Raw genomic sequence first — 27192 nt, 5'->3', positions numbered from 1 at the left:
GGTTGAGTTAGGCCTAAAACCCACTTTCTAAGAGCATGTACCCATGAACAAGAAAAAGAAGGTTGTGACGTGATCATATTATAACATGTCCATCTCGACAATTCTTTCTGCCAGTTGATATGTCTTCATTTTTATATATGTTAATTCGCAGAAATCATGTGGATATGAAAAAAAAAGTCCCACGTTTATAATAAAATCGAATCAAATCTATCTTTGTTGCATGTTAAACGGCAGAAGCGTGCTTTATACATGTCCTGATTGAAACAAGTAAAAGTATCTTGCATTAGTCAGTCAAGGAATTTATCTACTCCAAACATTGTAGACAGAAATAATATATTTTACTGGAAATAAATAATGTCATGAATTTAAATCATGGTAAATATTGACGCAAACTATAAGACAACATTTTTGTCATATATAAAAGTTCGTAATAAATCATCTTCATTATATATTTCCATCTTCATAAGTCAACATGAAAAATAAAAGCATATAAATAATAAAGAATGAAGAAATAAAACACACGAAAAATTAACTTGATTCAACTACAATATTAACAAATTCTAACTCATAATAAATTCACCGTGAAACGAGTTATTTTTCTCAGACAGAAATATAAAAAAACTTTGGAGATTACATATAAATATCTCACTTTCACAGAATTATTATAGGAGTATTGTTTGTTTTGAGCCTGAAAGTTGCAATAATAGAAGCTATGATGGAGCACCGAGATAGGAGGCAAGTCGTAAGATGTCACTAAATATTCCGGCAGCAGTGACTTGGGCACCAGCTCCAGGTCCACGAACAATGAGTGGTTGGGTTTTGTACCTTGTTGTTCTGAAGGCAATCATGTTATCTGATCCTGATACTTGTGCAAATGGATCATCCTTCTTGTATCTTCTCAGTTCTACTATTCCTTTCCTATTTCTCACGTCCACCACTCCAACGTATCTCAACACCTTCACACATAACATCAAAAACAAACCTTTCATTTACACTTTCTTTAAATCATTTTTAATCTGCCTATTTTCATCCTAATCAAGATTCCAGAATATTGTCTAGTTACTCACTTCTCCACCCCTCTCTGCATCTTTTAATTTCTCTGCTAATTCCTCATCAAATTTTGGCAACTGCTGCATGAACTCTTGAGCTGATGCACTGCCCTGCAAGTCCTCAAAAAATATTCATATAAAGTCTTGCAATACTACTACACAATAAAACACAACTTTATAACTACTAAAAATTCGTTCTTACTCTTAATGGTTCTGGCACGAGATTTTCAACGGGAATATCACAAAGCTCTAGCTTCAAACCTGATTCCCTTGCAAGAATTATCACCTGTAAAACCACGGCAAATCTAAAATCAAATAATAATAATAAAAAAGTTCAAGAGAATTCAGTTAATTAAGAATTAAAAAGCTATCGTGAACAGAATTAGCACTGTCATCATTCCGAATGGTATAAACTAGTCGTAACTTTCTTTTATAAATATAAATTATACATTTTGAGATTTGTATTATCCATATAAATTATAGACAGGACAAAAATTTGGAAAATTTCTTATCTACACGATGTTCTAAGGTCAACTATCTGCAACACGTTTGATATTGTTTAAACTAACATAGTTTGGTTGAACTTGTGTTTTAAATATTTCACTGTTTTTTGGCATCTCAAAATTAACTGCAAATTTGAGCTTGAAATAAAATGCATGATAACTTTACATAATACATACGAAATACGAAATCCAACTTCTGCAAAATTGAGACATTTTTAATTTGAAGAAATGAAACTTCAAAGCATCTCTATCGAAAGTCGTGAGATATCAACCTCATGAAGCATTTTATACTTCATAGAGGTGACAAGAAAATGGGGCAGCCTGCATCCCTTGGATATGTTAAATACTGTACAGTGTACCTTTCTAGCAACATCAGTTCCTGAGAGGTCATCCCTTGGATCAGGCTCAGTATAACCTGCATCCCTTGCTTCAGCTACTACCTCACTAAAAAGCCGGCCATTTTTGAAGTTGTTAAAGATGTAACTCAGAGTCCCACTGAAAAACCAAAGCGGTACCTTAGGTTGAAAGCATAAGATCAAAGGAATAAAGCGTAAAAACATTAGTGATCCATGAAGTGATGTTCTTTCTTTCTATTTTACTACAGAGGGAGCAAAAACTGGCACAGTGTGGACAATAGTACTGAGAGCAACAACAGAAAATCCAAATGTTTGATATGTTAGGCTGTCTAATCCATAAAAAGAGAGAAGTGGAGATAGAAAAACAGTTTCACAACGAACCTGAAGATACCTTCAATTTGCAATATTCTGTCACCTGTCTCGAGAAGGCCCCGTAAAGTGCTGATAATTGGAAGACCAGCCCCAACAGTAGCTTCATAGAAGTAATGTGTGTATGATTGCCTCTGAAGCGCTCTTAACTTCAAATACTGGCCATGGATGCAAAGAAGGTTAGAATCCGCAAAAGCAGTAACTTAACTATGAAGCAAAGAGTAAAAGAATAATAGTATTGAAGATCATAGAAAGGAAAGACTTTAAGAAATACAATTTTTCTGTATGAATTGGAAGCGACAAAAACTTCAATTATGTTATTCAATTAAAAGGGCAGGATTCCCAACCCGGTTCCCACTGCATCTTGCACAACTTTTATGGAAAAATTGAAAGAAAGAAAGAAAGAAACAAGAGTTTATTTTAGCTTAACTTAATTTCTCCTACATTCTTAGTATTCATAGAAACATTTATCAAAACATCTTAAATAAATTGGCATGGGGATTTCCAGTTTGTAGCAGAGTGCTATACCCAAAATTTACAGGGACAACACGTAAGATAGGTTGTATAACAAAAAAAAAAATTAATTAAAAATGGCGTTTGAGTATCCTTAAATAGGGAATAATCCACATGTTACATTAGGTCTATGTTATAAAAAGGACAATAAGCTGGATGGTTTCATCTTACCTCATCAAGTGGTCCTGAATTTGCCTTCTTGTTGGGAGTGATGACATGTATTCCTTTGCATAGCCAACCTTCGTAATTGCTAGCAATGACGGAGTCGGCTGTGCAGTCCACTAACACAGTGTTTGGTATAAAATGATTTCCATGCACATTTTGAACAAATTTTTCCAAATTAGCCACTTCCCCTTTTTCTTCTCGAAGTTCTCTCCATTTCTCTAAGTTGATGCCCCTGAAATCATAAATTATAGTTCATAGTGATTTAATGAATGAAATCATAAATTATAGTTCACCTTAATTAACTGTTGATTGAATTAGGGATGCGATGACTCATGCTTCTATTATGCTGTTCTATAGTATTGGAACTGAAGGCTCATAAGCTTCTGGGTTAAATCATTCTCCTGATCTAATACTTCTGGAACAGAGGTTTCATTTTTCTCACTTTGGGATCGACTATTATTTATAAGGTCTCAAATATTATGTTAACTATTTGATTTTCAAAGAATAAAACTTGAATAATTTGACTTACTTATCATCATCAAGGAGCATCAACTTAGAACCCATGATCCCCATCACACGCAAATCAATGTTAAGTTCATCTTTAAGAACTGCAGCCTGCGTAAACAAATGTTACATAAATTCAGGATAAACCTCAAGAAACCTTCAAGGGTGTTGACATTTTAAAGCGGACAAAGAAACTAGTGTCGTTACTTCATCATTTCATGGATCCTGTAGAAGTATGCGTGCCTATGCATGCCAGCATAAGGTCAGGCATTACAGTACCAAAATACCAAGTTAATAGCATTCCAACTGATAGAACTGTACTTTCAACAAATAATAAATTGATTCTTAAATGAGATTATTATAGCTATTACTCTTATCTGCATTCCTTAAAAATTATTTACAAAAACCTTACCTGGTCGCTTAGCTGGTCAATCAATGTGCTTCCAATTAATCCAGGCCCAATAATTCCCATTGCTATGGTGGTTCTTGAGAGATAAAATCTGGAATGAACTGCACGTAAAGCCTTTATAGAATCCTCTCGCTTTACAACTACGGTGATGTTGTACTCAGAACAACCTTGTGCTACAGCACGTACATTGATGTTGGCCTGTGTTAAATTTTCAAGAACATGTTTGTCTACACACAAGTTAAACTAAAGAAGCAACGTATGCCAAACCAAAAGAGGAGAGTAGAAGGCAAGTAATTCGTTAATTCAATGTAACATTCATGTTCGGTAGATATATCTCAATTTCTTATCTCTTTTTGTATACATTCTTGGTGTATATTTTCTAAATAGATAGCACAACTTTCTAAATAGAAACAAATAACAGGACAACAATAACTTTCGCAATACTGACATCAACCTTAATTTCCTGACCTTTGCCAATGCTTCGAAAAGGGTGGCACTAACTCCAGGAGTACTTGCCATTTTCTGGCCTACAGCTGCCAAAATACTACAATTTGGAAGGATGGCAACCTGAGAGGCGAGTACATTGTTTAGACAGTTTAATTTAATGAATAGTATATTTCAACAAAATAAAATATAAAACCCCATACAAACTTAAAAGCGACCCAAAGAAACATTGTTAATATTCATTATTATCAGCAATCTGTTCACCGATGCCCACATAAAAAAACTTTTGCATTACGAGAGAACTTAATTCAACATTAATGAAGTAGTCCCTAATTTTAAATAACCTAACTGATATTTGATTTCTTTTTCCAAACCATGTTAAGTTGGGATGACCAATGTTTTGAACATTCCTTGTATGCTTAGTCTGCTTTTATTGGGAGCAAAGAAAAAGATACAAGGAAAAGTTATACGATATCAATCTTGAGCTTTATAACGCTAATCATCTAGAAATATGGTAAATCTTCATAGTCTTGACACTTGAATCGTGATATGAAGTCATTACTAAACACAACAATTTGACTAAATCAAATTGAAATTGCACCAGAATTAAATTTGGCACCTGAGAAAGTCGACCAGCATCCAAAGCTCCATGAAATAAAGACTGCAACACCTCAGCAACAGCTTTTACTTCTTTCTCAGGAACAGCAAAGCACACAGAATGCTCACTACTGGCCTACAAAGTTAATTGCAACGGAAAATTCGTATGTATGTATATATGTAGCTATTGAAAATTAAGGAAAAACAGCAAAAGATGGTGAGTGCACCTGTGATATCATAATAACATTCGCTCCAACCTCTTTTACTGCGGAAAAAATAGCGCTAGCAGTTCCTGGGACACCAGCCATTCCGGTTCTGCAAAAGGAAACAACGAGAAAAACATTATAGTCTACACGTCTAGCCCAAATGGCTGCAATCCATGACTCACCCCTCGACATTTACGAGTGCCACATTGTCTATGGTTGCAAAGCCTTTGACATAATTTTTTGATATCAGCTTATCCTCATCATCAATAATAGAAGGATGGCAGATCATTGTTCCAGAAGAAGAAAGGTTGAAAATATTCCTTATTATGATTGGTATGCCATATCGAATAACTGGAGTTATTGTGCGTGGATGCAAGACATTAGCACCAAAATAAGACTGCTCAAGATGTTGTTTGAAAGTTAGTCTCCTGAATTTATATACATAATTAGCTTTAACACTTTTGAGAGTAAAACTTACCATTTCCCATGCTTCTTGATAAGACAATGTCTTCAAAATCACAGCATCAGCAACTGCAGAACATGCCCATACTAAATTAAACTCACACTGAGGCTGTCAAATATAAGACAGAACAAAACAAAATTATCATCACCGTGTCAATAGTGAAGGAGCTGAACGAACCTTTTCTGGGATCTGCACTATACACGCCGTCTACATCTGTCCAAATTGTGACCTGGCGAGCCTTAAAGAGAGCACCCATAATAGCTGCCGAAAAGTCACTTCCATCTCTCTTGAGAGTAGTAGGAATATTCTGAGGTGTGCTTGCAATAAATCCTGTGGCAACGATTACATCAGATGGATTTAGAGAGTACCACTTCTCAAGTCTTCGTTCAGATTCCAAGTAATCCGGATCAACTCTATCAGAACGAGTTGGTTTTACGATAAGAACTTCCCTCGCATCCATCCATTTGCAGTCAATCCCTTGCTGCAGAATAAGAGGGAAGTAGCTTCCATCAGCACATTCAGATTAAAAGAAAATGCAGACGTTTCTCAATAGAACAGCGTACTTTCTTAATTACTAAAGACAACATCTGTGCAGACCATAACTCTCCGTGTCCCACAACAAATTCAGTAAAGGATTCTGTGGCATGACCAGCTGCAAGATATGAAGTATGTTACATGACCTTTAAGTTCAAAGGGAAATCAAAGGGCAGAAACAGATAGAGAATAGGGGTTACCAATGTATATGGCCTGAAGCATTGCCTTTAGGTCACTGATGTCTTGATGCAACTGCGATAAGAAAGCAGCAAGATCTTCTCCAGCAATTAGGTCATATGCAGTAGAGCTGTGCTTCTCTAAAACAACATCCAGGGCAGAAACATAAGACTCGTCACGGGATTGAGCCTTGTCGATAAGATCATACATCATATCTGTCACTTTTGACATTGCAGAGACCACAACAATTTTCCTCTCAGAATCATCATTAATAATTATGTCCGCAACATTCTTTATTCTCGATGAGTTTCCCACACAGGTTCCACCAAACTTGTGAACAGACCAAGTTTCTCCTTTGGGGAGCCGTTTTTCCTCTACAGCTATATCCACAGAAACATCTGCCAGAAAAACACACACACTGAACTGTCATTCACTACTATAATTTCCATACCTTCTTTCTGCACAGCTACAAGAAAGCAGTTCTATGAGCATATAAATAATTAGCTAAAGTGTGAACCTGTAATTGAAGCACATATCCTGGTGCTCGGTGACTCTCTCCCCCATGGTAAACTTATTAACACCAAGAAAAAGAAAATCTGTCAATGGACAACGGCTAATTGAATGGCAAAGGAAAATCCACATCACTTGTGTTTTACATTCACCTAATTTGTTTATGCTTGCAACACTACTATAACAGAATGAAAATGCAGGAAAGTGAATTACAGGCAACATTATTTTTAGAAAATTGAAATGAGAGTATAACACAGTAGTTGTTGGTGAACATACCGAAGGAAATGTGAAGAAGAAGGATGGGAAGAGAGTGAGCAGTGACATGGAAAGCGGGAAACAAAATGTGAAGTGTGTGGAATTGGAAGGGAATGAAAGATGGCAGAACCAAGTGACACCATTGGCAATGCCATGAATGTGCACAAGAGAAAGGACACAGTCTGACCCAGTTTGTCAAATATGAAGTCTATATATCAACATTCACTTTCGTACCTCTTTCTTTGACCCCATTTTTACTTTTCTCTCGCCGCTACTCATCACGTGTAAAAATCATTACTTTATCTTTGTATTTTACATTTGTTTTGTACAAAGAATCAAAGCACCCGCACCATTGGGTTGAACTGTATAATTTTTTATTACTGTGTGGCAGTGTTAGCATGTGAGCCCTTGGGGTGTGTTAAGGGACATCATAGGGTAATGAGTCCTCAATTATTTCAGTGAAATTCGTGATTTTGTCCTGTTCGACCCTAAATTCATGTATGCGCCGTACTGAAAATGATAACCTCGGCGACATTAGCCATTCACACTACCTATCCCAGAATTACCTTCTATGATTTTTTTTCCAACACGTTTTTTCTGTTATTCCTCCATATAAGGCCGACATCGTACAAATATTTTAATAGGTATGGTTATTTCTTTATTGGTCCATGTTTATTTGCTTGCAAATTCATCAAACTGGAATCTTGAACGGAAAATATAGAGTTTGGAAAAGATAATGAAGCCAAAGAAGAATATATGCATCATCAATATAATCCTTTATGCCAATTAGTATTTTAGTTTGTAATATTTGTATATTTTTATCAAATATGTATATTTCACGTTTCCAACAACCTAATGTGTTTCTTTTCTATAAGCTCATTCCACACCATTTCTGAGTAGGTAGACTGCCCAATTTGAGCCCAAGCAAGTTATCCCACACTTCCTGTTCTCCAATTCCAATATATTTGTCTATATATAGCAACCTATAATTATTAAGAATTATATATGATTTTAGTTGAATGAATTTTAATACGGTTTCATATTTAATTTTTAAAAATAAATAAATATAACACTTTTAATTTTTACATATTAAAATTGTATTTCATATTATATTTAAATTATTTATATTATTTGATACGTTTTAGTTTCAGTCTAATATATTATTCAAAACGGTAAAAAAGTAAATATGGTTTGACGAAAATCATTATATATATATATATATATATATATATATATATAAAATTAAATATTGTTTACTCCCTTTTTAATAATAAGTTATGTATTTAAAACATTTTACACTTATTAATATATGAATTAAACATATTTATTGTCTACTAAAAACATTAAATTATCCTCAAAACATAATACTAAATGATTAAATTGTTTGTTTTACGATTTTTCAGAAAAAATAAATAAATTAAATTGCTTTACGATTTTTGGAGAGCAAAATTCAGAACTCACATTACCATTATTTCATTGGACAAAATTCATAAAATCGTAATTTCGTGTTCAATTTCAACTTTTTTGGAGTGAATTTTAATTCATTAGGTAAATTAGGTAGAAAATCAGCTTGCAAAAACAACACAATTCTCCTCCAAAAAACTTATAACTTAATAATTTATAATTTTTTTTTATCAAATTTAAATTTCATCTTCTAATACTCATGGAAACATGTACTTGTCGTAAATGCAAGTATTTAAGTTAAAAAATATATATATTGATTCTTACATTAAAAATCAACTAATGTTTTTAGTTTTTAAAGGTAAAATGTCAATTGATTAAATAAATACTAAAAATGCTAGTAATATATCCTTTATAAACAAATATAGTGAATACGTATGAAAGTAAGGCTATATACGTCTTTAAAAATATTTATCCCATTTAGTTTTATTTTTACTCTAAGCGTGATAGGAAAACTTTTAACTTAATAATTATAACTTTTTTTTATTAATTTTAAATTTCATCTTTTAATATTCATCCAAACATGTGTTTGTCGTAGATACAAGTATTTAAGTTAAAAAATATATATGTACTGATTCCTATGTTTAAAAAGTATACAGTGATTATTTAAGAAAATAATACTATATACGTCTTTATAAATATATTTATCCCATTTCATTTTATTTTTACTCTAAGTATGATAAAAAAAATGTGGGTAATAAAAAATATCAAAACTTTGCAGAATACCATTTGTAGTAGATAGAGTTAGTTTTTCAAAAAAATTGGTTAAAATAATAATGTATTATTCATCGACTTAGAAAATGGATTTATGAAAAAAACATTCTAAATTACTTCTTATAAACAAAAATAACAAACAAACTTCAATCTTTGTTTTTATAACAAAAAAGGAAAGGAATAACCTTTATGTTTCAATTACTTGCAAAATGCAAATTAGGGTGGAAAGAAAGATATTTTTTAGAATTCTTATTTTAAAATTTTGAAAATATCAGACGGAGGAAAACTAATCAAGTCAATTTATAAATATTTTTATTATAACAAAAATTAACGTTTCAAACAGAATAAAACTAACAAATAAGGACCAAAATTGATAAATTAAAAAAGAAACTTAATTAACGAAGAAGAATATAAAGAGATTGAAACTAAATATTGTCCATACTAGATATACAAAAAAATATTACACCTAACGCATAATTTTTTTAAAAATGTAGAGTGATGTGATTACGAACCGTTGCTATAAATTTTGTTTACAAGTACATAATTAGATTAATGTTATATACTTGAAGTTAAATATTCGTGATTTAACTTATCAATATTTTAAAATTAATCTAATTAAAATTAAAGTATCCATTTACTTTTAATATTAAAAATAAGTTCGTTTTTTAATATATATTGTCACCTCTTACTACTGTTTTTGTATGAATATTTGTAATAAAAAGAGTACGAGTATTGTAATTTATTATTTTAGTATAGAAGAATTACAATCGACGAAAATGTTTCCATATATAGAGTAATTTTTCTTAAATGTTTTTTTGTCCGCAATGAAATAGTATTTTATCAATTCAGTTTTAATATTTCTTTAATAAGATTTTAATTTTTTTCAATGTTGAATTTTAGGTCGTATAAATAATTAATTGATAAGTTATTATTTTTTAATTATTTTAATTTAAAAAAATGTATACATGTTAAGTGAGTATTATATTATGAGGTAGAGTTATGAACACTTCCATAAACATTAAAAAAAAGTAAATTGTCTCATAGAGCTTAAAAGTGGGTTTCCCTTAATTATATTGATTACAAAAAAAAAACCGCTATTATAATTCATAAACCGAACAAATGTTTACTAATAGATATTATTCATCTAATATAATAAATAATGTAATTGGAAACGTTTGATAATAGAAATTTATTATTTATTCCGAATATATTTCATTATCAAAGTATCAGTGTATATAGTAGTTTGTAGGATCTCATTTATCAATTTTAATGAATCGTAAGCCAATCATATTTCGTGTTTTATTGTTGGAACAAACCCAGCCAAGGGTCAAAGTCGCCATTGAGTTGACCAGCAACAGGTACCACTGTCTCTCTCACTTTCATATTTTATAATAATATCATAGTTCATATAGATGGATGCATATATCTAGAAGGAACGTGCTTCATCTTCATCTCCCATCTTCTTCTGCCAAATCCAATGTCGCCACCGATTCCTATAAGCTCCAGCTATGCTTCCACCTTCTCTTATTCTGCTCATGTCTCTCCTTCGGTCTTTGCTCGCAGCAACTTCACCAGGATCTATCTTCATCCACCTGTCTTATGCCAATTTCAATCTAAGGTCATTTTTGCTTCTTCGCTACTCCAACATTCTACAGATTTGCTTCACGTCCTCACATAATTCATTCCGACTTCGTCCTTGCTCGTTTTTTATTTGTTTTAATTGTTTGTCGGGGCAAATTTTTAGGGGAAAATACCTGAGGTTCAAAGTCAATGAAATTTCGCATATAAGTTTTGTTATGTCTTCTGGAGTTTTTAAACTTTGGTGTGAAAATTGTATTTGCCTGATACTTTTCCTTTTGAAGAATCGGTTTCGCTTGCTTATTGTTTAACCATGTTATGTTATGAATTATATTTAGCTAATATCACTCTTGTCCTTTGTATAGCCATGTAACCTTGCCCGTACTTTTCGTATTTTTGTGTGTCCACAGGATGTTGGATATCAATGTTTTTTTTTCTGTTCATTACATTTTTATTTTGATTTTTCCGAGTTCCAACCACAAACTTTTGAATGTAGACAGAGAAACCGCTGACAAGAAGGTGCGCCCCCTTTCTGGAAAGTTCATTACTATCTGGTAATGGTGTTGTGGCCTCAGACGAGTGGAAAACTGTTCCTGATATTTGGAGATCTTCTGCCGAGAAGTATGGTGACAAAATAGCATTAGTAGATCCGTATCATGATCCTCCTTCAACTATGACATATAAACAGGTCTATTTTTTTTTTTTTCTTTTTGTTATATCTTCTTTTCGGTCTAGACATGTGAGAAGACCGATAAAAACACTAGTTAGAAGAATAGATTCTGTAGGGATATCACATATGTAAGGTAGACGAAAGCCAAGGAAAACTCTAAGAATGTTGAGACACCTCTACCTGGATATTTATACCCCAAATGGTCATGGGCACATGGCATAGGATAATGATGAGCATAATATTGTATGTCGGAGATCAATTGAAACTGTTTTAAGACTTCACACTCTTAACACCATGTACTGTTGAGGATTACCAAAATAAAATATAACAATTAAGGCAAATGAACTCTGTGATTTATTATTTCTTCTGTGTATTTCTTACAATGGAAGAAGTATTGCTACTATAGCAATTTACTGTTGAAGGAAAGAAAAAACCCAAGAAAGAAGGAGGTTCAGCCCATACAATTTCCTCCATGACTTTTCTCTCTATACCTGTGAGCTATATACTACTTTCCCCGTCTGCACATGGTCCTTAAACCTAATGTTAGTTACTTTGGGTCTCAAGCTGTTCCGTGTGGATTGGTTGTCATGTGGTCCTTCGTAGCTGTCACCTCATTTTCCTCATTTTATTCTTTTTTTTCATTTCCATTCATTACTTACCACTAAGTAACTTGTTACAGAATATGAGTGGTTATTTTGAATGATTGTTGAATTATATGTTATCGTGTTGAGGCCATATGCTGCACAATATTAAATTGTGATTCAAGTAGAATTATATTTAATATAAAGATTTATTCACAGAATGCAAATAATTCCAAATAATCATAAACTTTTATGAGCTTGACGTATAACACTAATGTTTTTTGTTCCAATGTTGAATTACATTACACGAGAAACTTATCCAGCCAGAGTCATGTCATTTAGTGGCATTCTGATTCTCTATATCTGTCTAATCAAAATTTCAGTTGGAGGATGCAATATTGGACTTTGCTGAAGGGTTGAGAGTTATTGGAGTAAGACCCAGTGAAAAGCTTGCACTTTTTGCTGATAATTCTTGTCGCTGGCTTGTAGCTGATCAAGGTGTGTAGAGCAGAATTAATTTTCGTTATCTGTTCTCACAGTATTATGTCTCGCAACTGCTAGCTGCATAACATATATGTGTACATGTCCACAAGCTTTTCAAGACAAACAAAATTAAAATTATTTTTTTGGATTTTTATTAGCACAATAATAACGTAAGCAAATATTAGATGGTGCCAATATATTGTAAACAAAAACTATATTTGCAATTTTGTTTTGTAAAAGGTATCGTCCTTGTTTAAATATTATGTGCTTTAGAATAATTACTTTTATTTATGGCTTTGTGTACCTAGGATTACTGTTTAACACTACAAAAATTGGTAAATAGGAGGCTGCTATGTTGCTTCCAATGCAGTTAGCCTACTTATAAAGCTTCTATAACCTAAATTTTTATGTTCATATTTTATTCTTTGAAGAAAATGCCAAGCAAAATATTTTGGTAATTAGATTTCGCTTTATCATCTTAGTACAAAGCTGAACATTCTACCTTTCTTGTGTTTACTGAATGAAAATTATTTTTTACCCATCTGGACTGGTGCTAAGCTCAGTAGCACATTTATAGTATACAAGCTTGTGAGTTGGGTAGTACCTATACACCTACAAAAATAGTTATTTTTGTTTTAATCACATCTATGTTATGATTTTAGTTTAGGTATGATGGCATGTGGGGCAATCAATGTGGTAAGGGGTTCGAGGTCATCAACTGAAGAACTGCTCCAAATATACAACCACTCTGAAAGGTTTAATTGATACTTTCTATCAAACAGATTGTATCTATTATTGTATATTTGGCCATTTCATAACTCATTCTACATCTACCTTAATTTTGAAATATGATTTTTCAGTATGATTATTACTTTCATTTATATGTATAATGTGGTCCAACTTTGAGACTTCACCTAAGTATTTCTGTTATTAAAATTAATGCATACTCAATCATTTGACATGTACATGCAAATAAATGCATCGTGGGTCTTCACTATGCCTTCCAGCTTTTGTGAGCAATATATTGTTCATTTGATTTTGTAGTTAGATATTTATATGCATTGAAAACTGAAAATTTGAGACCAGTCAACTTTATCTGGACAAGTTTAAGAACTGATGAGAAATGGAATATTTGTTTGAGCTCTGTTATGGTTTGTAAGTGTGATTAAAGGTTTGATATTTCTCATTTATGTGTGTTCTTGGAACAATCACCACTTTAGTCCCTTTCTTTTCTGTAATTAAAATTTTTGTTTTTAGTCCAACCCCTTGTTCCTCTTAAGCACATCATGTGTATATAAATTAATTTAGTTTTTTTTTTTTTTGTATTTTAGAAAAACACATATATACAACCACAGTATATAAAAGTGTAGAGCTTTTTCTTTTAAACATGTTCTGCGAGAAATGTTACTAAAAACTAATGTCAAAAAATAATATGAAGAGATAATGTGAATTGGTTTTAATAACATATCTAGTCTTCAAAAGCTAGGATTTGAGTTAAAAGAAAGACAATTGGTGCAAATGAATGTGAATTGGCCTTTACTAGAGTGGTAGAATGTAGGAAAGAAAGACAATTTCACCTGAGCGTTAAAAGATTTAATCAGTATTAATTGAATTGCATTTAAACAACAAGAGCAAGAATAACAATAAGAGTAGGAATAGTATTTCACTGTAGAAGTTAAGTTTGTTGAATATAAGCAATGATGTTTATACTTACACGTTCCTTGACTATGCTGGTGCATTGTCACATTTTTAAAGGCCAGTCTCTATTGATTATTCAATAGAATGTTGCTAACTGCTGCTACTATTTTTCAGTGTTGCACTAGCTGTGGACAATCCTGAAATGTGTAATCGGATAGCAAAGCTATTTTCTTTGAAGAATTCTATGAGATTTATTATTCTGCTTTGGGGAGAAAAATCAGGCCTAGTCAGTGAAGGAGAAAAGGAGGTGCCTGTCTATACTTTCATGGAACTCATACATTTGGGACAAGAGAGTCGCAGAGTATTGTTTGATTCTCTTGATAATAGTATGTCACCTGGATCTTGCTCTGCAAATGTGGATTAAATATATTTATCATTCAACTGTGCTATCTTTTGTTCATAGGGAAAGTACCGGAATACACACAAACACACAAGGATGACATACTTAAGCAAAAGATAGTGAACTACTGCTAGTGGGTCTAAGAATTCCTCCATAACAGATAAGATTAAATATAATAAAAATTGAAAATCAAAAAGAAAAATTGGGAATGGGTTGGGCAGGGAACTAAATAATGCAGCAAGGTTCCCAAATCTCTATGCGCATATGAGATAGTATTGACCACAGAGAAGCCAAAAATGTAACTCTTTCCGGATAGAGTTACATTTAATAGTTTTATTATTTCATATTAAGAAATTATGTGCTTGCTTATTTTGCAGGAGAAGAGACATATTGATCTTTGTATTTATAATCTAAAGGACCAGTAATCCGATTCTCTAAAACTTTGTTATTTCAGGGAAGCAGTACATGTATGAAGCAATCAAATCTGATGACATTGCTACTCTTGTATACACAAGTGGAACTACTGGAAATCCAAAGGGTGTTATGCTAACGCATCAGAATCTTTTGCATCAGGTTTGATGGCTATCCTTTAATAGAGTTTATTGTGGCAATGGATTTTTAGACAGGATGTGTTGACTTTTGTTCAGAGTATAGAAAACTATGTTGAGGTTATGAATTAATGAAAGGTATCTGAATCAATGGTTATGAATTGTGGATTATTCCATTTCTAGTTGGACTATTGCAGCTAGATTGGTTGGCAAAATATTTTTGAGATATTCCTTTGCATATTGGTTGAGTTGATGTGTAGGCTGGGGGTAATTAACAGCCATAATGCTTCAACCAACAGTCTTGCATATTGTCTCCATCTCTCTCTCATTGTTTCATGACTTAAGGCTGGGGATAATTCACTTTTATTGTAGGGTAACTACATTTTTTCTTCATCTCTCTCTTATATCTTTGTCACTTAATTCATGTATTTCCAATTTTATAATAAAATTTTATTTGAAGAAAAGTGAAGAGTATAACTGGGATAGGATAAAACACCCTCTTAATATTTATTACAACATTTGTACGGGTGAAGAAAGAGAGAGCACAATGGAAATGTGGGCCTGCTCAGTCACCTTTTGTTAATCCGTACTTATATTTTCTTTTGTTTATGAATTTTCAAGGTTTTAAATTGGTTTCAATTAAAGGTAATTCTTGGTTTTAACCGATCATCGATGTTGTTTATCATTTGTTAATGAATTTATAGATAAGAAACTTAGGGGATATTGTACCTGCTGAAGTTGGGGATAGATTTCTAAGCATGTTGCCCTCCTGGCATGCATATGAAAGAGCTTCTGAATATTTTATCTTCTCGTGCGGTGTTGAACAAGTATACACAACTGTGAGAAAGTTGAAGGTATTATTACTATGTTTCACCTATGGTTTGTTATGAAGAGACGATGCATTGCATCATGTATTAATACATTATTTTTTATTCTTTAAAGGATGATTTGAGAAGATATCAGCCACATTACTTGATTTCTGTCCCTTTAGTTTATGAAACTTTATACAGGTAATTCCTTTTCCAGGAATCGTATGAACTTAGTCCATTGTATTTATTGAAAGGATTACTTGTAATTATGTGTGTACACACAAGTATTCTTATTTATAATGAAGAAGAGATACATTAATAAAGATAATTTATAGCGATAAATATTTCCCTATTTGATGCAATCAACTTATATCATATTTTTCTATTTATAGTAATCAAATCATATCTTTAACATACTGCTATGATACCATCTTCTTACAAAGGTTATTTTGTAGTGTTGAGTTGTGTTCAACTCACTTTGTAAGAGCACTTAATGTCAATTGTGAAAATTGTATTTATTCTTGATACCTGTAGTGGGATCCAGAAGCAGATATCTACAAGCTCCCTTGTTAGAAAGCTTGTTGCACTCACATTTTTAAGGGCTAGCATGAGGTACATGGAATGCAGGCGTATTTATGAGGTATGGTCATCTGCTATTTTTGTAGGTCTCCCAAAATCATCATTCTCTACCTTGAAATCTGTTTTCTATGCTTTCGTAAAGACTTATTTCACCCAATTGTTTTTCTCAAAAGAAGATAAAAAAAATAGGGGATGCAAGTGAGCTAATTTAAATAATGAGAAAGAATATAGAATAATTGGCATTTTGTTGATATGATGTAATTTGGACTACCATTATGTACCAACAAATTGGAATGCGTCATATCCCAAAGGAATACGTCATGCCCTTCAATTGCCTAATTCTATCTTTTTCCCACTTATTCAAATTTTGGAGTGAACCCTTCAATTCATCCGTGAGAAATTTAGGCTGGTCACCTAAATCCCCAACAATTTGAAATCCCTCATTGGTCCCTAAAACAAGGAGCTATATGACCTACACTTTGTGCTTACCAAGGGACTAGAATGGGTTTTTTATGTTTCTTATGGATGATATGTTTGTTGTATTTCTCAAGGACAAATTTAGGGGTTACTCTCATTTATTTCTGATCAATGTCATACCTTGTGCTGTGCTTACTTTTGACACTTATTGCATATATAACATGTCAAATTAAATTAAATTTGTGAGCGGAAGTAGTTTTAATTCTGCTCTAACATATTGCTTTATTTAAATTATAAATTTTGAATATTTGTAGGGTAAATGCCTAACGAAGGATCAGAAGCCGCCTTCTTATCTCCAATCAATGCTGGATTGGTTATGGGCTAGAATTATTGCCACAATATTGTTTCCAGTTCATTTGTTGGCGAAGAAACTGGTCTACAGTAAAATTCATTCAGCTATTGGAATTTCAAAGGTCTTCCGTTGTTAAATATGCTTTATAATGAAATAGTTTGTGTTTGTTTTACTGTGTCTCTTTTTGTGAAGTGCCATACTGACTAATTGCTCTTGCAAAAAGTTTGGGAAAATAAATGCAGTTTAGGAGTAAATGGCCACTTACTTGGTTAAAGAAGTTTAAAGAGCTCTTAATGAGTAATTTCTTATGAATTTATCTAAGTTGAATGGATAATTATACTTAAGTTGAAAACACTTTGTGAAGAAATCTGTTGTATTTTTGAAAGTTTATTCATAGAAATTTTTCTGTCAATTCGTTACCTCTTACTATTTTATACTATGATCCTACTCGTGACTCTCTCTAAATTAACTTTTTAAATGAAGGTTATATTACCAAAGACAAGTTTTGTAGGACATATAAATGGCAGCAATATACTTACATTTACGTAAACTTTCGAGTTTAACAATCTTGCATTTACTTCTATATTTTGGCTTGTTCAGTAGGAGTTTCAACTCAAGGTTCACAGTCTACACTTCAATTTAACAAAGGGTCTGAATGATAAGTTAGGTGAAATTCATATGGTTCCACTAAATTTGGAGTGTGACCAATATGATTTAATGCAACCGAATATAGTCTGTATTGTGAGCATTTCACAATTGAGAAATAGTGGTGTAGACTAGCAAATTTTGCACTGTGAAGTTTTCTTTCCCTTTTATCATTTTGTACCTTATGGATGATACTTCCACTGTGTTGAGGGTCTGTATTGTGTGGGATATAGGTATGGTATGGTCCCTTTATTTAAACACAGAATTTCTTGGATGGTGCTTGTACAAACCAAGCATAGCTTCTCTTTGGAAAGTGTCTAATTGTGTGTTAATTCTGCCTTTGCAAAAGAGCAACGCAAGACCTGCAGTGTGTGGAAGATGGACCGATGTAGCTATGTATGGTCCCCTTTGGTTAGGTAAAAGCAAAGAGTTATCTCGGGATGTGCTTATACAAACCAAGCATGGCTTCCCTTGTGTGTTAATTCTACCTTTGCGAAAGTGGAACAAATCCTTTTGTTCATATCAAGGTGTTTTAGTTTGGTTTCCTCTTCTTGTTTATAGTTTCTATAATCCTTTCTTCCCTTTTTTAGCCATATCCTTTTCCTATACCTGCTGTATACTAGTGATTGCACCACAGTTTCATCCATTTCATCTTATAAATTATTCATGATTTTTGAAATGGATGATGCGGCTCAAAGAATAAGTGGGATTTGTGAACCACTGGCCTAGGAAGGGAGAAAGAATAATTCAATGGGTGAGGTGGCATGACCTGTGGGAAGAGCCATTAGAGGAGAGAGAAGAATATTTTTGTGGGAGAAACTCAATTGTTGAGGGGGAATGGGGATCCTAGTAGTATTCTGTTTTGCTGTTAGTTAAGGAGGGTCTTTTTGTTGTGGAGGAGAGCAACTGCCTGGGTTGTTCTAGAGGAGCCTAGGTCTGGACAGTGGGATTTGTTATCCTTCTGTACCTTCCTTCCACTGGCAAATAATACAGATGTCAGTGTTTACTTATTTTTTGTGCTTTCTTCTTATTTTTGAGGTGTCGGTCTGTAACAATGGATCACTTTTCTACTCATGATAAGCAAAATCCTCTGGCATTCTGCAGGCTGGAATAAGTGGTGGTGGTAGCCTATCATCTCACGTGGATAGATTTTTTGAGGTCTGATACTTCAAACATGTAACTTTTAGCCAGGGTTTTTCTTTTTGAAATCATTCTCACGATTTTTAAATAATATGCAGGCTATTGGCGTGACTGTGCAGAATGGATATGGTTTAACAGAAACTTCACCAGTTATTGCTGCTCGAAGACTTAGTTGTAATGTAGGCTGTAGATTTATCAACTGCATTATTTTTGTGCAAGACGAGTTTGTCATTTTAACATGTTTTTCCCTTCTGTTACCAAAACTTGTTACTCTACATATATTGAATGATTAAGCATGTCATTTTATATCTTATTTGAACTCCTCATACTGCTTTCTCTCTCTCTACCTCTGCGTAATATTTTTATGTCTCTACCCTTTTTGAAAAGTAAAATAGTAAATTGAGAACAATATTTTGGGTTTGGTAAAACAAAAAGGGTAAAATGAGAGTTCTACTAAATGAGATGTGGACATGCCTACTTAATCTGCAGTTCTTGTTCGTAATTATTTTTAATGTTTATATTTATTTTTCTTAAGATACCGTCATTCACACTGAACATTTTGCTTTTGTCAACAGTCTATCTAGAGCCAGACATTCATAATAATTACAGAATTTTCATTCATCTAATTAATTTGTATTTTGTGTCTGCTAGGAGTTGTGATTATACTGAAAATGTTATCAATGCAATTTTTTGAAGGTTATTGGGTCTGTTGGTCATCCAATTAAGCATACGGAATTCAAAATCGTAGATTCTGAGACAGATGAAGTTCTGCCACCTGGGACGAAGGGAATTTTGAAAGTTCGAGGTCCACAATTGATGAAGGGATACTACAAGGTAATCTACTCTATCAAAATTCAAACATGTTGTGTCTTGAGTTGACATGTGTGTTTTTACATCTGAAACAGAAAGAGGGAGAGGGACAGAGAGAGAGCATGTTGACGAAAATATAACAATGTGTTGGGCATGTATAGATATAAAAATATGGATATCTTTATTACATTTAAGGCTTTTTTGTTTCTACCTCTTTTTATACTGGAGTTTTATGATTTTAGATTTATTCATTTGTAAATATTTATGATTTTAGAATTCTTCAGATGAAGAATTCTATTTTATCATGAAATACATTTCCCATGATGTACCAGAAACTTGTTTAATGTTTATAGCAATCAAGAAGTGTCCGTCACGTCTCTTATTCTTGTATCAGAATCCTTCAGCTACAAATCAGGTCTTAGATAGGGATGGTTGGCTGAATACTGGGGATATTGGTTGGATTGTTCCCCATCATTCAACTGGGCGGAGTCGTAATTCCAGTGGAGTAATTGTTGTGGATGGTCGTGCTAAAGACACCATTGTGCTTTCTACAGGTACAACACAAGTGTGTACGTTGATCTTTGGATCCTATGAATAAATATTTCCTCCTTTCCCGTGTGTTTGCATGTGTTATACACTTATGCGTGCTTTCTACTAATTTTATCTTTGCGATTGACGGACTCTGTGTAAGGCCTTTCTTCGAGGGAAGGCTACCTCCAAGAAGATAAAAGAATATAACTGAAAGTAAGCGTAAACTTGGCATTTGTAACTGAACAGATTAAAGGTGCACTTTTCCGTCCATTTGTAACTGAACAAATGTATGCATTCCTCATATAAGGTTTTTTTTTTTGTTAATAACCAAAGGGTTTATAGGATTTTAAATTCTTGGATTATATGAAATTGTTCATGATATGAAGATGAAATTGAAGAGTAACCAAATTTACAGCCACTAAATCAATTTTTAGAACAAACATTTATTTTTTAATATTTATTTTAGGTTCCTGCACTAGAAGGTGCACAACTAAGAATATATTATTTAGTGATATTGCCTCACATTGTAGTAGCTGCTGTTGTTAATATGGAACTTAATTTGGCTATAGGATATAGAATATTAAGAGTGATACATATTACATTTTATTATTATAGTTTTTTGCTACATACTGTGTTTTATTCAAATTAAACCTCTTTATGTTGATGAAATTATTATATTTTTATCTTTTCTCATTTTTTTTTTTTATATTTGTGTTCAAAACAAAGTTAGAGTTAAGAGACGTTAATTGTTGGGTTTGTTAACTTAAATATATTAGCCGTTGTGGATAATTAGTCCTTCTGGCTAGTTAATGTATTAGCTGGTGAAGTCTATATAGTTAACGAGTTAGTCACTTATATAGCTGTTTTTGTCTGTTTTGAGTATGGGTCAAAAAATTGTAAGTCTATAAATTGTATTGTTGATTGCATAAATGGAACAACAAGAGATGAATAAGGTTTTTCCACAGGAGAGGTTTAGTGTCTACATTAATAACTTTGTTTCATACAAGATATCAATCTTATAGTATGAATTTATGCTTTCATGAACTATTTTAATTATATGTGGGTGTAGTTCTACATGAGCTTCGTTTGAGCTTAGTTCAAAACAATCAAATAATTGATAATCATATCATATTTAAAAAATTTCAGCTAATTAATATTTTTTATCAAAAAATAAAAACTAATAAATAATTTCAGTAACTTCGTTTTTAATTTTCTATATTATTTGCTATGTCTAAACCTCTAAGTTAATGCTCCTGCCCTGGAGGAAAATTTGCCACTAACTTTTTTTTATTTTGTTCTTTTTGCTGTTAAGTATTGGCTTTCTTAGTTGTCATACCTTTGCTGTTAGGCTTAAGGCTTATTTTCCATTTTTTACTTAACTGCAACTTTGATTTTTTGCACTGCATAAAAGGCTTGTTGGTCATCAGTTTTTCCCATACTAATTACATGTTTCAACGAGAGAAGGTGAAAATGTTGAACCGGGAGAGATTGAAGAAGCTGCCATGAGGAGTAGCCTCATACATCAAATTGTTGTTATTGGACAGGTGAATTTAAATCCTGCTGTCTAAACTTTATGGCTCAAGACATTTTATATGAAATACATATCCAGGTATTACAACATGCAATAATTTTACTTCTTTGATGACTACCTTAACATATAGGATAAGCGACGTTTAGGGGCTGTCATTGTTCCTAACATTGAAGAAGTCATAAAGGCAGCAAGGGAGTCATCAATTATAGATCCTAACAGTTCTGATGTCGGTCAGGAAAACGTGACCAGCCTAATATGTAAAGAACTAAGGACATGGTAAGATCGTGTCTCATTTCTGCTTGCTGTAATGAGTTAGAAAGAAATTTCATGGCTTTATATTGCAATGGCATATTATAAACAAGGGCATTTTTTTTAACTATAAAACAGTTATAATTTAGTTTAGGTTTATGAGAAGGGAATTGTTAGAGGTGTAATGAATAGGATACTGAACAAATATTTTGTTTGCTTTATTTCATTAATGATATTTTGGTGTGGTGCAAATGATTGATACATGTCAACTTGGTTGGGGTTACAGTCTTGTATAGTGATGTCTTTCTACACTTTTGTAAGAAAGTAATTTTCTTTCTTAAACTCTTGTTTCTTTATTGTCCCTTTAATTGTTTTGATACCCCGCCCTCCCTTTTTTCTGTCTTTATGATGCAGGACATCAGAGTCTCCATTTCAAATCGGACCAGTCCTTCTCGTAAATGACCCCTTCACGGTTAGATTAAACTTCAAATTCATATCTGTATACTATTTAAGTAGCTGAATTAACGTACCTAATTAATATTTACTACCATGGCAGATTGATAATGGCCTTATGACACCCACCATGAAAATTCGAAGGGATAAAGTTGCGGTTCAATACAGGGACCAAATAGAGAATCTATACAAGTAAAACCTTAGTTCGTAATTCCTACGTATGGATTTTACTGTGTATTGAAAGTAGGAAAATCCTTAAGACCTTTTCCGTCTGGGGACAATTCTTTCATCTTTCACCTTTCACCTCTCACAGAATGTAGAAAACTGTTTCTTTATTAGAAGTTATATATTCTCACAGAATGTAGAATACTGTTTCTTTATTAAAAGTTATATATTCTCACAGAATGTAGAATACTGTTTCTTTATTAAAAGTTATATATATATATATATATATATATATATATATATATATATATATATGTATATATATATATATATGTATGTATGTATATATATATATGTATGTATGTATATATATATGTATGTATATATATATATATACCGTCTCGTGACAATTCTTTTGTTATTGTATTCTCACAATACACGAATGGATAATGCTATTCACTTGCATTTAAATTTATTGCGTTAAAATGGGTTTAACAGATTGGCGTCAACTCAAATAGCTGTTATGCCTTTCAACACTACCAAATTCAACTTACTCATAGTGAAGTAGCAGTTTACAGGTCAAGTGGCGTCGAAATAACAATAGAGAAAGATTATTGCTTAAGGGCTAAAAATCAGTATCAGCGTGCTTTGATTAGCGCTATGAGAATCGATCCTAGTTAATCAGGAAGCAACAAACTCCAACTTCTGTATTCTACTATGTTTTGGTGCTTGCCCAGAAAATCTTCGTACTTGCAAGTCTTAAACTTTCAAACAATAACTCACTAAATTTGTGGAAATTTAAATCAGAATTCGCAAGTCACCAAAAGTCATTGCAAGAACAAATCCCATCTTTAAAATGGTGATATCTTTTTGCATCTCGGACATAAATTTCCCTATTTGTTATAGTGCTGATGAGTTTCAGAACAGTATGACAATCTCCACAAACACGAAGATTTTTCACTATACGTATTATAGTCCCTGGAACAGCCTTTAGAAGCCCATAAGCCACAGCCAACCTCTCACTGTGCCAGAAAAGTTGTCTTTCCTTCTCTTGTTGATCCATGTCATGTAAAACCGAGCTGGTATCAGGAGTATAACCCCTTTTCCTCATCTCTGCATCCAACTCCCTAATTAAACCTATAATCTCATTCTTCATTGGGTGAGAAGTCTCTCCAGCATAAAACACATGGCTTTCCTTTCCCAAGTCGACGCAGCTATAACCTGGTTCCTTTTTTACTTCCATGACCATCATTAACTTTCTCACTTTTGAAACATTCTCCCACATACCAGCTCCGGCATATACGTTAGATAACAATATATAAGAAGAAGGTTCTTCTGGTTTTAAATTTAATAGATGATCAGCAATCCTAACTGCCATCTGGGTGTTACCATGCCGCTTGCAAGCACTAAGCAAAGCAGCCCAAGTGGGTTCATCAGGGCTGACTGGCATAGTTCTAATGAGACTCTCAGCCTCATGAAGGTGCCCTGATCGACTAAAAAGATCTAGCAAACAAGTATAGTGCTGAAGAGAGGGTTCAATTCCATAATCTTCAACCATAGACCTGAACAAAGCCCTGCCCTTGCTAACCAGGCCAGCATGGCTACATGCATGAATCAACCCTACAAAGGTCACCTCATTTGGCTTAACCCCAGCCAAAACCATGCCATCATACAGACCCAGAGCTTCCTCAGCCTGTCCATGTTGGGCACTGCCAACAATTATGGAAGTCCAAGAAACCACATCCTTTCTGCACATGTCCCAGAAAATATACTTTGCAGCAACAAGGTCACTGCATTTGGCATACATATCTACAAGTGCATTGCTTATAAACAAGCAAGACCCATAGCCAAGGGCTATAACCAGACCGTGCATCTGTTTACCCAGCTCCCAAAGAGCTAAATTAGCACAAGCACCAACCACACTGGAAAGAACCAACGGGTCTGTTACACTGACCCCATCATGCCGCATTTCAACAAACATGTTCAAAGCCTCAAATCCGTTCCCACTCTGGACCAACCCGGAAATCAAAGCAGTCCAAGCAAACAAGTTCCGATACGGCGTTTGACGAAACAGTTGAAAAGCCTCCAACTTTCGCCCACTTCGCGCATACCCAGATATCATGGCAGTCCAAGAAATCGAATTCAACGAAGAAATGGAGTCGAAAACGGCACGCCCGTAATCGGGCAACCCGAATTTCGCGTACATGTCGACCAAAGATGACTTGACAACGTCATCATCGGAGAATGGTGAGAGGAAGAAGCGAACATGCACTTGTTTCCCTTGTTTCACGTGAAGAGAACCCAAGTTAGAACAAGCTTTGACGAGGGAGGCGAAGACGAAGTGGTCGGGGTGGAAGCCTGCAGCGAGAAGGGACCGTGAGATGGAGAGAGCACGACGAGGGCGGTTGGCGAGATTGCAGGCGGTGAGAAGGGAGGCCCATGCGACAGGGTTTCGGCGGGGCAATGCGTCGAACAGTTGGATTGCGTCTTCTACGAGACCACACTTGCCATATGCATCTAAAAGTGTGTTGGGGATGGGTTCATGTTGGTTAAGACCAGCTTTTATGATTTGTCCATGAATCTTCTTCGCCAGGCACGGGCTCTGCCTTCCCACGGAGCACAGTTGAGAATGGAGAAACTCAGCGACTGACATTCAAACCTTCATAAACTTTTGCAGTGGCCAATAATTTCCGACTGATTCTAACGGAAGAAGATTACTTTCGCACCATTAATTAAGTTTACTTAAAATTTGAGATTTCTCTGTTTTATTTCACTTTCTTCAAACTGTTTGATATGATGAATAAATCACAACTTCATGAACCTTTTCTTCCTCCATCTTAGTTAAAATACTGCAAAATAGAGTTGGCTTACGAGCAAAGAAGATTAAAGAAACAGCAGAAGAAAAGACAAAATAATAATAATAATAAAGATCTGGTAATAATATTTTTTAACAACTTTTTTATGATTATTGATATGTTAGTTTTTTTTTATGTTTAAACTTTTTTTTTAAATTTCAAACGAATTAATCACAAACTAATTTATATAAATTGTTAAAAAATTATAAAAAATAATTATTAAAAGAATTTTTTTTTCATAAAAAGCAAAGCTATATTGGCGCTTCAACTTCAACATGTAACTCAACGCCAGTTTGATAAAGGATAACAAAATTTATCAACAAAATTCTTCATTCCTCTTATGTTAATGAACATAATTTTTCACAAACACTTTTTGAAATAAAAATAAGTGCATAAACTACTTTCTAAATTAAAATTAACTTATATATAAACAATTTAAAGCATTATTCTGGACTAGCTAGTTTATTTAAATATTCCTTAGAAGACTAAAATAAATTTACTGGTGAGAAAAATATTAGTAATTAAATAATTATTTATTATTTGATGCTAAAGGTTTAGGGTTTTTATTTAAAATCATTTTTATAGAAAATAATTTTATTTAAGCAAAAATTTATGACTTAACTTGTTTAAATTTATCTTTAAACATAGCCTAATTTTTATACTGATATATTTAGAAGCAACTTTAAATTATATTTTAAGAATTTAATTTAAATTTATAGTTTAAAAAATAAGATTGTTCACGACTATCGATTGTTGCTACTACCATCGTGGTGTGAACTGAAGGGCAAAAACACATGTATATTTGAACACTTCTACGTTGCAATTTGTCTGCAATCTTAATCTTATCTGCACACTGAATTAAAGTAATTTTATTTTGGAAAGAATTGCAATTTTACAAATGAATTTTTCTTATTTGAAATTGGAATTTGAAAAATGTGAATGTCAACTGTGACTTCAAATGAAATGCTTGAAACAATTGATGACATAAAGACATTATCTATTACGTTAAAATTGATGGGAAAAAGGTCAAAACAGTAACCAAAAAACTAGTGCAGGTTTAGAATTATGTGAGAATGATTTTTTCTCTTTCTTTTTTTCTCATATGGCTTTTACTTTTCTTCAAAATGATTCTCTTGTGTTCTACTAATCTGATTCATCTCATTTTAACCAATAGACCACACTATTTGAACCTATTCTGTAGGAAGGAAGCCCAATAATCCAACAAAAATACATTTCTAAATCTATTCTTGTGTAGTTTTTACATGATGATGTAGCCATATACTTGAAGAGTATTATATACATTGGAATGTAATTTAATTCTAAATTTATTTATTTCTGTGTTATTTCTTAACTTCTATGTCCTTCTCTATAGTTTTTCTTATTTTAATAAAACACCAAACAAACTATACGAAAAGTAAACGGTTTAGGTAATAGATAAAAATGAATATAATTGACAAAGGTCAAGTGTGTGTTTTAATTGTATTTATTAATTATTTTCAATTTAATCTTCACTTTTCTTTTTCTTTTGA

The 27192-nt window shown here is 33.0% G+C and overlaps 3 protein-coding genes across 4 annotated transcripts; 1 reads left to right on the top strand and 2 right to left on the bottom strand.

The window, feature by feature from the left end:
* Positions 1 to 523: 523 nt before the first annotated feature.
* Positions 524 to 7416, bottom strand: LOC106778250 (bifunctional aspartokinase/homoserine dehydrogenase 2, chloroplastic). Its single transcript, XM_014666193.2, has 18 exons — positions 7076 to 7416; positions 6807 to 6859; positions 6313 to 6687; positions 6142 to 6230; positions 5756 to 6059; positions 5594 to 5646; positions 5298 to 5512; positions 5137 to 5224; positions 4932 to 5045; positions 4337 to 4435; positions 3872 to 4066; positions 3485 to 3570; positions 2962 to 3187; positions 2290 to 2435; positions 1912 to 2047; positions 1252 to 1335; positions 1068 to 1160; positions 524 to 956 (listed from the first exon to the last, which is right to left on the bottom strand). Exons 1-18 carry the CDS (start codon positions 7207 to 7209, stop codon positions 711 to 713), a joined length of 2736 nt encoding a protein of 911 aa, XP_014521679.1. The 5' UTR covers positions 7210 to 7416; the 3' UTR covers positions 524 to 710.
* Positions 7417 to 10613: 3197 nt separating this feature from the next.
* LOC106778300 (probable acyl-activating enzyme 16, chloroplastic) lies at positions 10614 to 23048 on the top strand. Of its 2 annotated transcripts, XM_014666241.2 has the most exons (18): positions 10626 to 10847; positions 11304 to 11495; positions 12442 to 12556; positions 13209 to 13296; positions 14354 to 14565; positions 15034 to 15152; positions 15832 to 15981; positions 16070 to 16137; positions 16471 to 16576; positions 17247 to 17405; positions 19034 to 19087; positions 19168 to 19248; positions 19766 to 19903; positions 20274 to 20433; positions 21875 to 21954; positions 22072 to 22217; positions 22605 to 22662; positions 22747 to 23048. In XM_014666241.2, the coding sequence occupies exons 1-18, from the start codon at positions 10707 to 10709 to the stop codon at positions 22837 to 22839; spliced, it is 2160 nt and encodes a 719-aa protein (XP_014521727.1). In that variant the 5' UTR covers positions 10626 to 10706; the 3' UTR covers positions 22840 to 23048. The 2 variants fall into 2 exon arrangements, with proteins under 2 accessions (XP_022631845.1, XP_014521727.1); XM_022776124.1 differs by lacking the exons at positions 22605 to 22662; positions 22747 to 23048 and having other exon boundaries at positions 10614 to 10847; positions 21822 to 21954; positions 22072 to 22213.
* A 547-nt stretch (positions 23049 to 23595) lies between these two features.
* Positions 23596 to 25660, bottom strand: LOC106778278 (pentatricopeptide repeat-containing protein At4g14050, mitochondrial). The gene has a single exon (XM_014666221.2). The coding sequence runs from the start codon at positions 25459 to 25461 to the stop codon at positions 23626 to 23628; it is 1836 nt and encodes a 611-aa protein (XP_014521707.1). The 5' UTR covers positions 25462 to 25660; the 3' UTR covers positions 23596 to 23625.
* Between the last annotated feature and the right edge of the window lie 1532 nt (positions 25661 to 27192).

The sequence above is a fragment of the Vigna radiata genome, unplaced genomic scaffold (genome assembly GCF_000741045.1).
Source record: "Vigna radiata var. radiata cultivar VC1973A unplaced genomic scaffold, Vradiata_ver6 scaffold_246, whole genome shotgun sequence".
In the NCBI taxonomy this organism is placed as follows: Eukaryota; Viridiplantae; Streptophyta; class Magnoliopsida; order Fabales; family Fabaceae; genus Vigna; species Vigna radiata.
The sequence above is the reverse complement of the archived record's forward strand: the minus strand, read 5'-3'. Positions and strand labels throughout refer to the sequence as shown.

Coding starts and splice junctions, on each gene's coding strand:
- LOC106778250 (XM_014666193.2), bottom strand. CDS start 7,209: ATGGCATTGCCAATGGTGTCACTTGGTTCTGCCATCTTTCATTCCCTT. Junction 4,067..4,336: donor TTTTCGAAGCATTGGCAAAG/GTCAGGAAATTA, acceptor AATTTAACACAG/GCCAACATCAATGTACGTGC. Junction 2,048..2,289: donor CAAATTGAAGGTATCTTCAG/GTTCGTTGTGAA, acceptor TTGGTTTTTCAG/TGGGACTCTGAGTTACATCT.
- LOC106778278 (XM_014666221.2), bottom strand. CDS start 25,461: ATGTCAGTCGCTGAGTTTCTCCATTCTCAACTGTGCTCCGTGGGAAGG.
- LOC106778300 (XM_014666241.2), top strand. CDS start 10,707: ATGTCGCCACCGATTCCTATAAGCTCCAGCTATGCTTCCACCTTCTCT. Junction 11,496..12,441: donor CAACTATGACATATAAACAG/GTCTATTTTTTT, acceptor TCAAAATTTCAG/TTGGAGGATGCAATATTGGA. Junction 19,088..19,167: donor ACGTGGATAGATTTTTTGAG/GTCTGATACTTC, acceptor AATAATATGCAG/GCTATTGGCGTGACTGTGCA.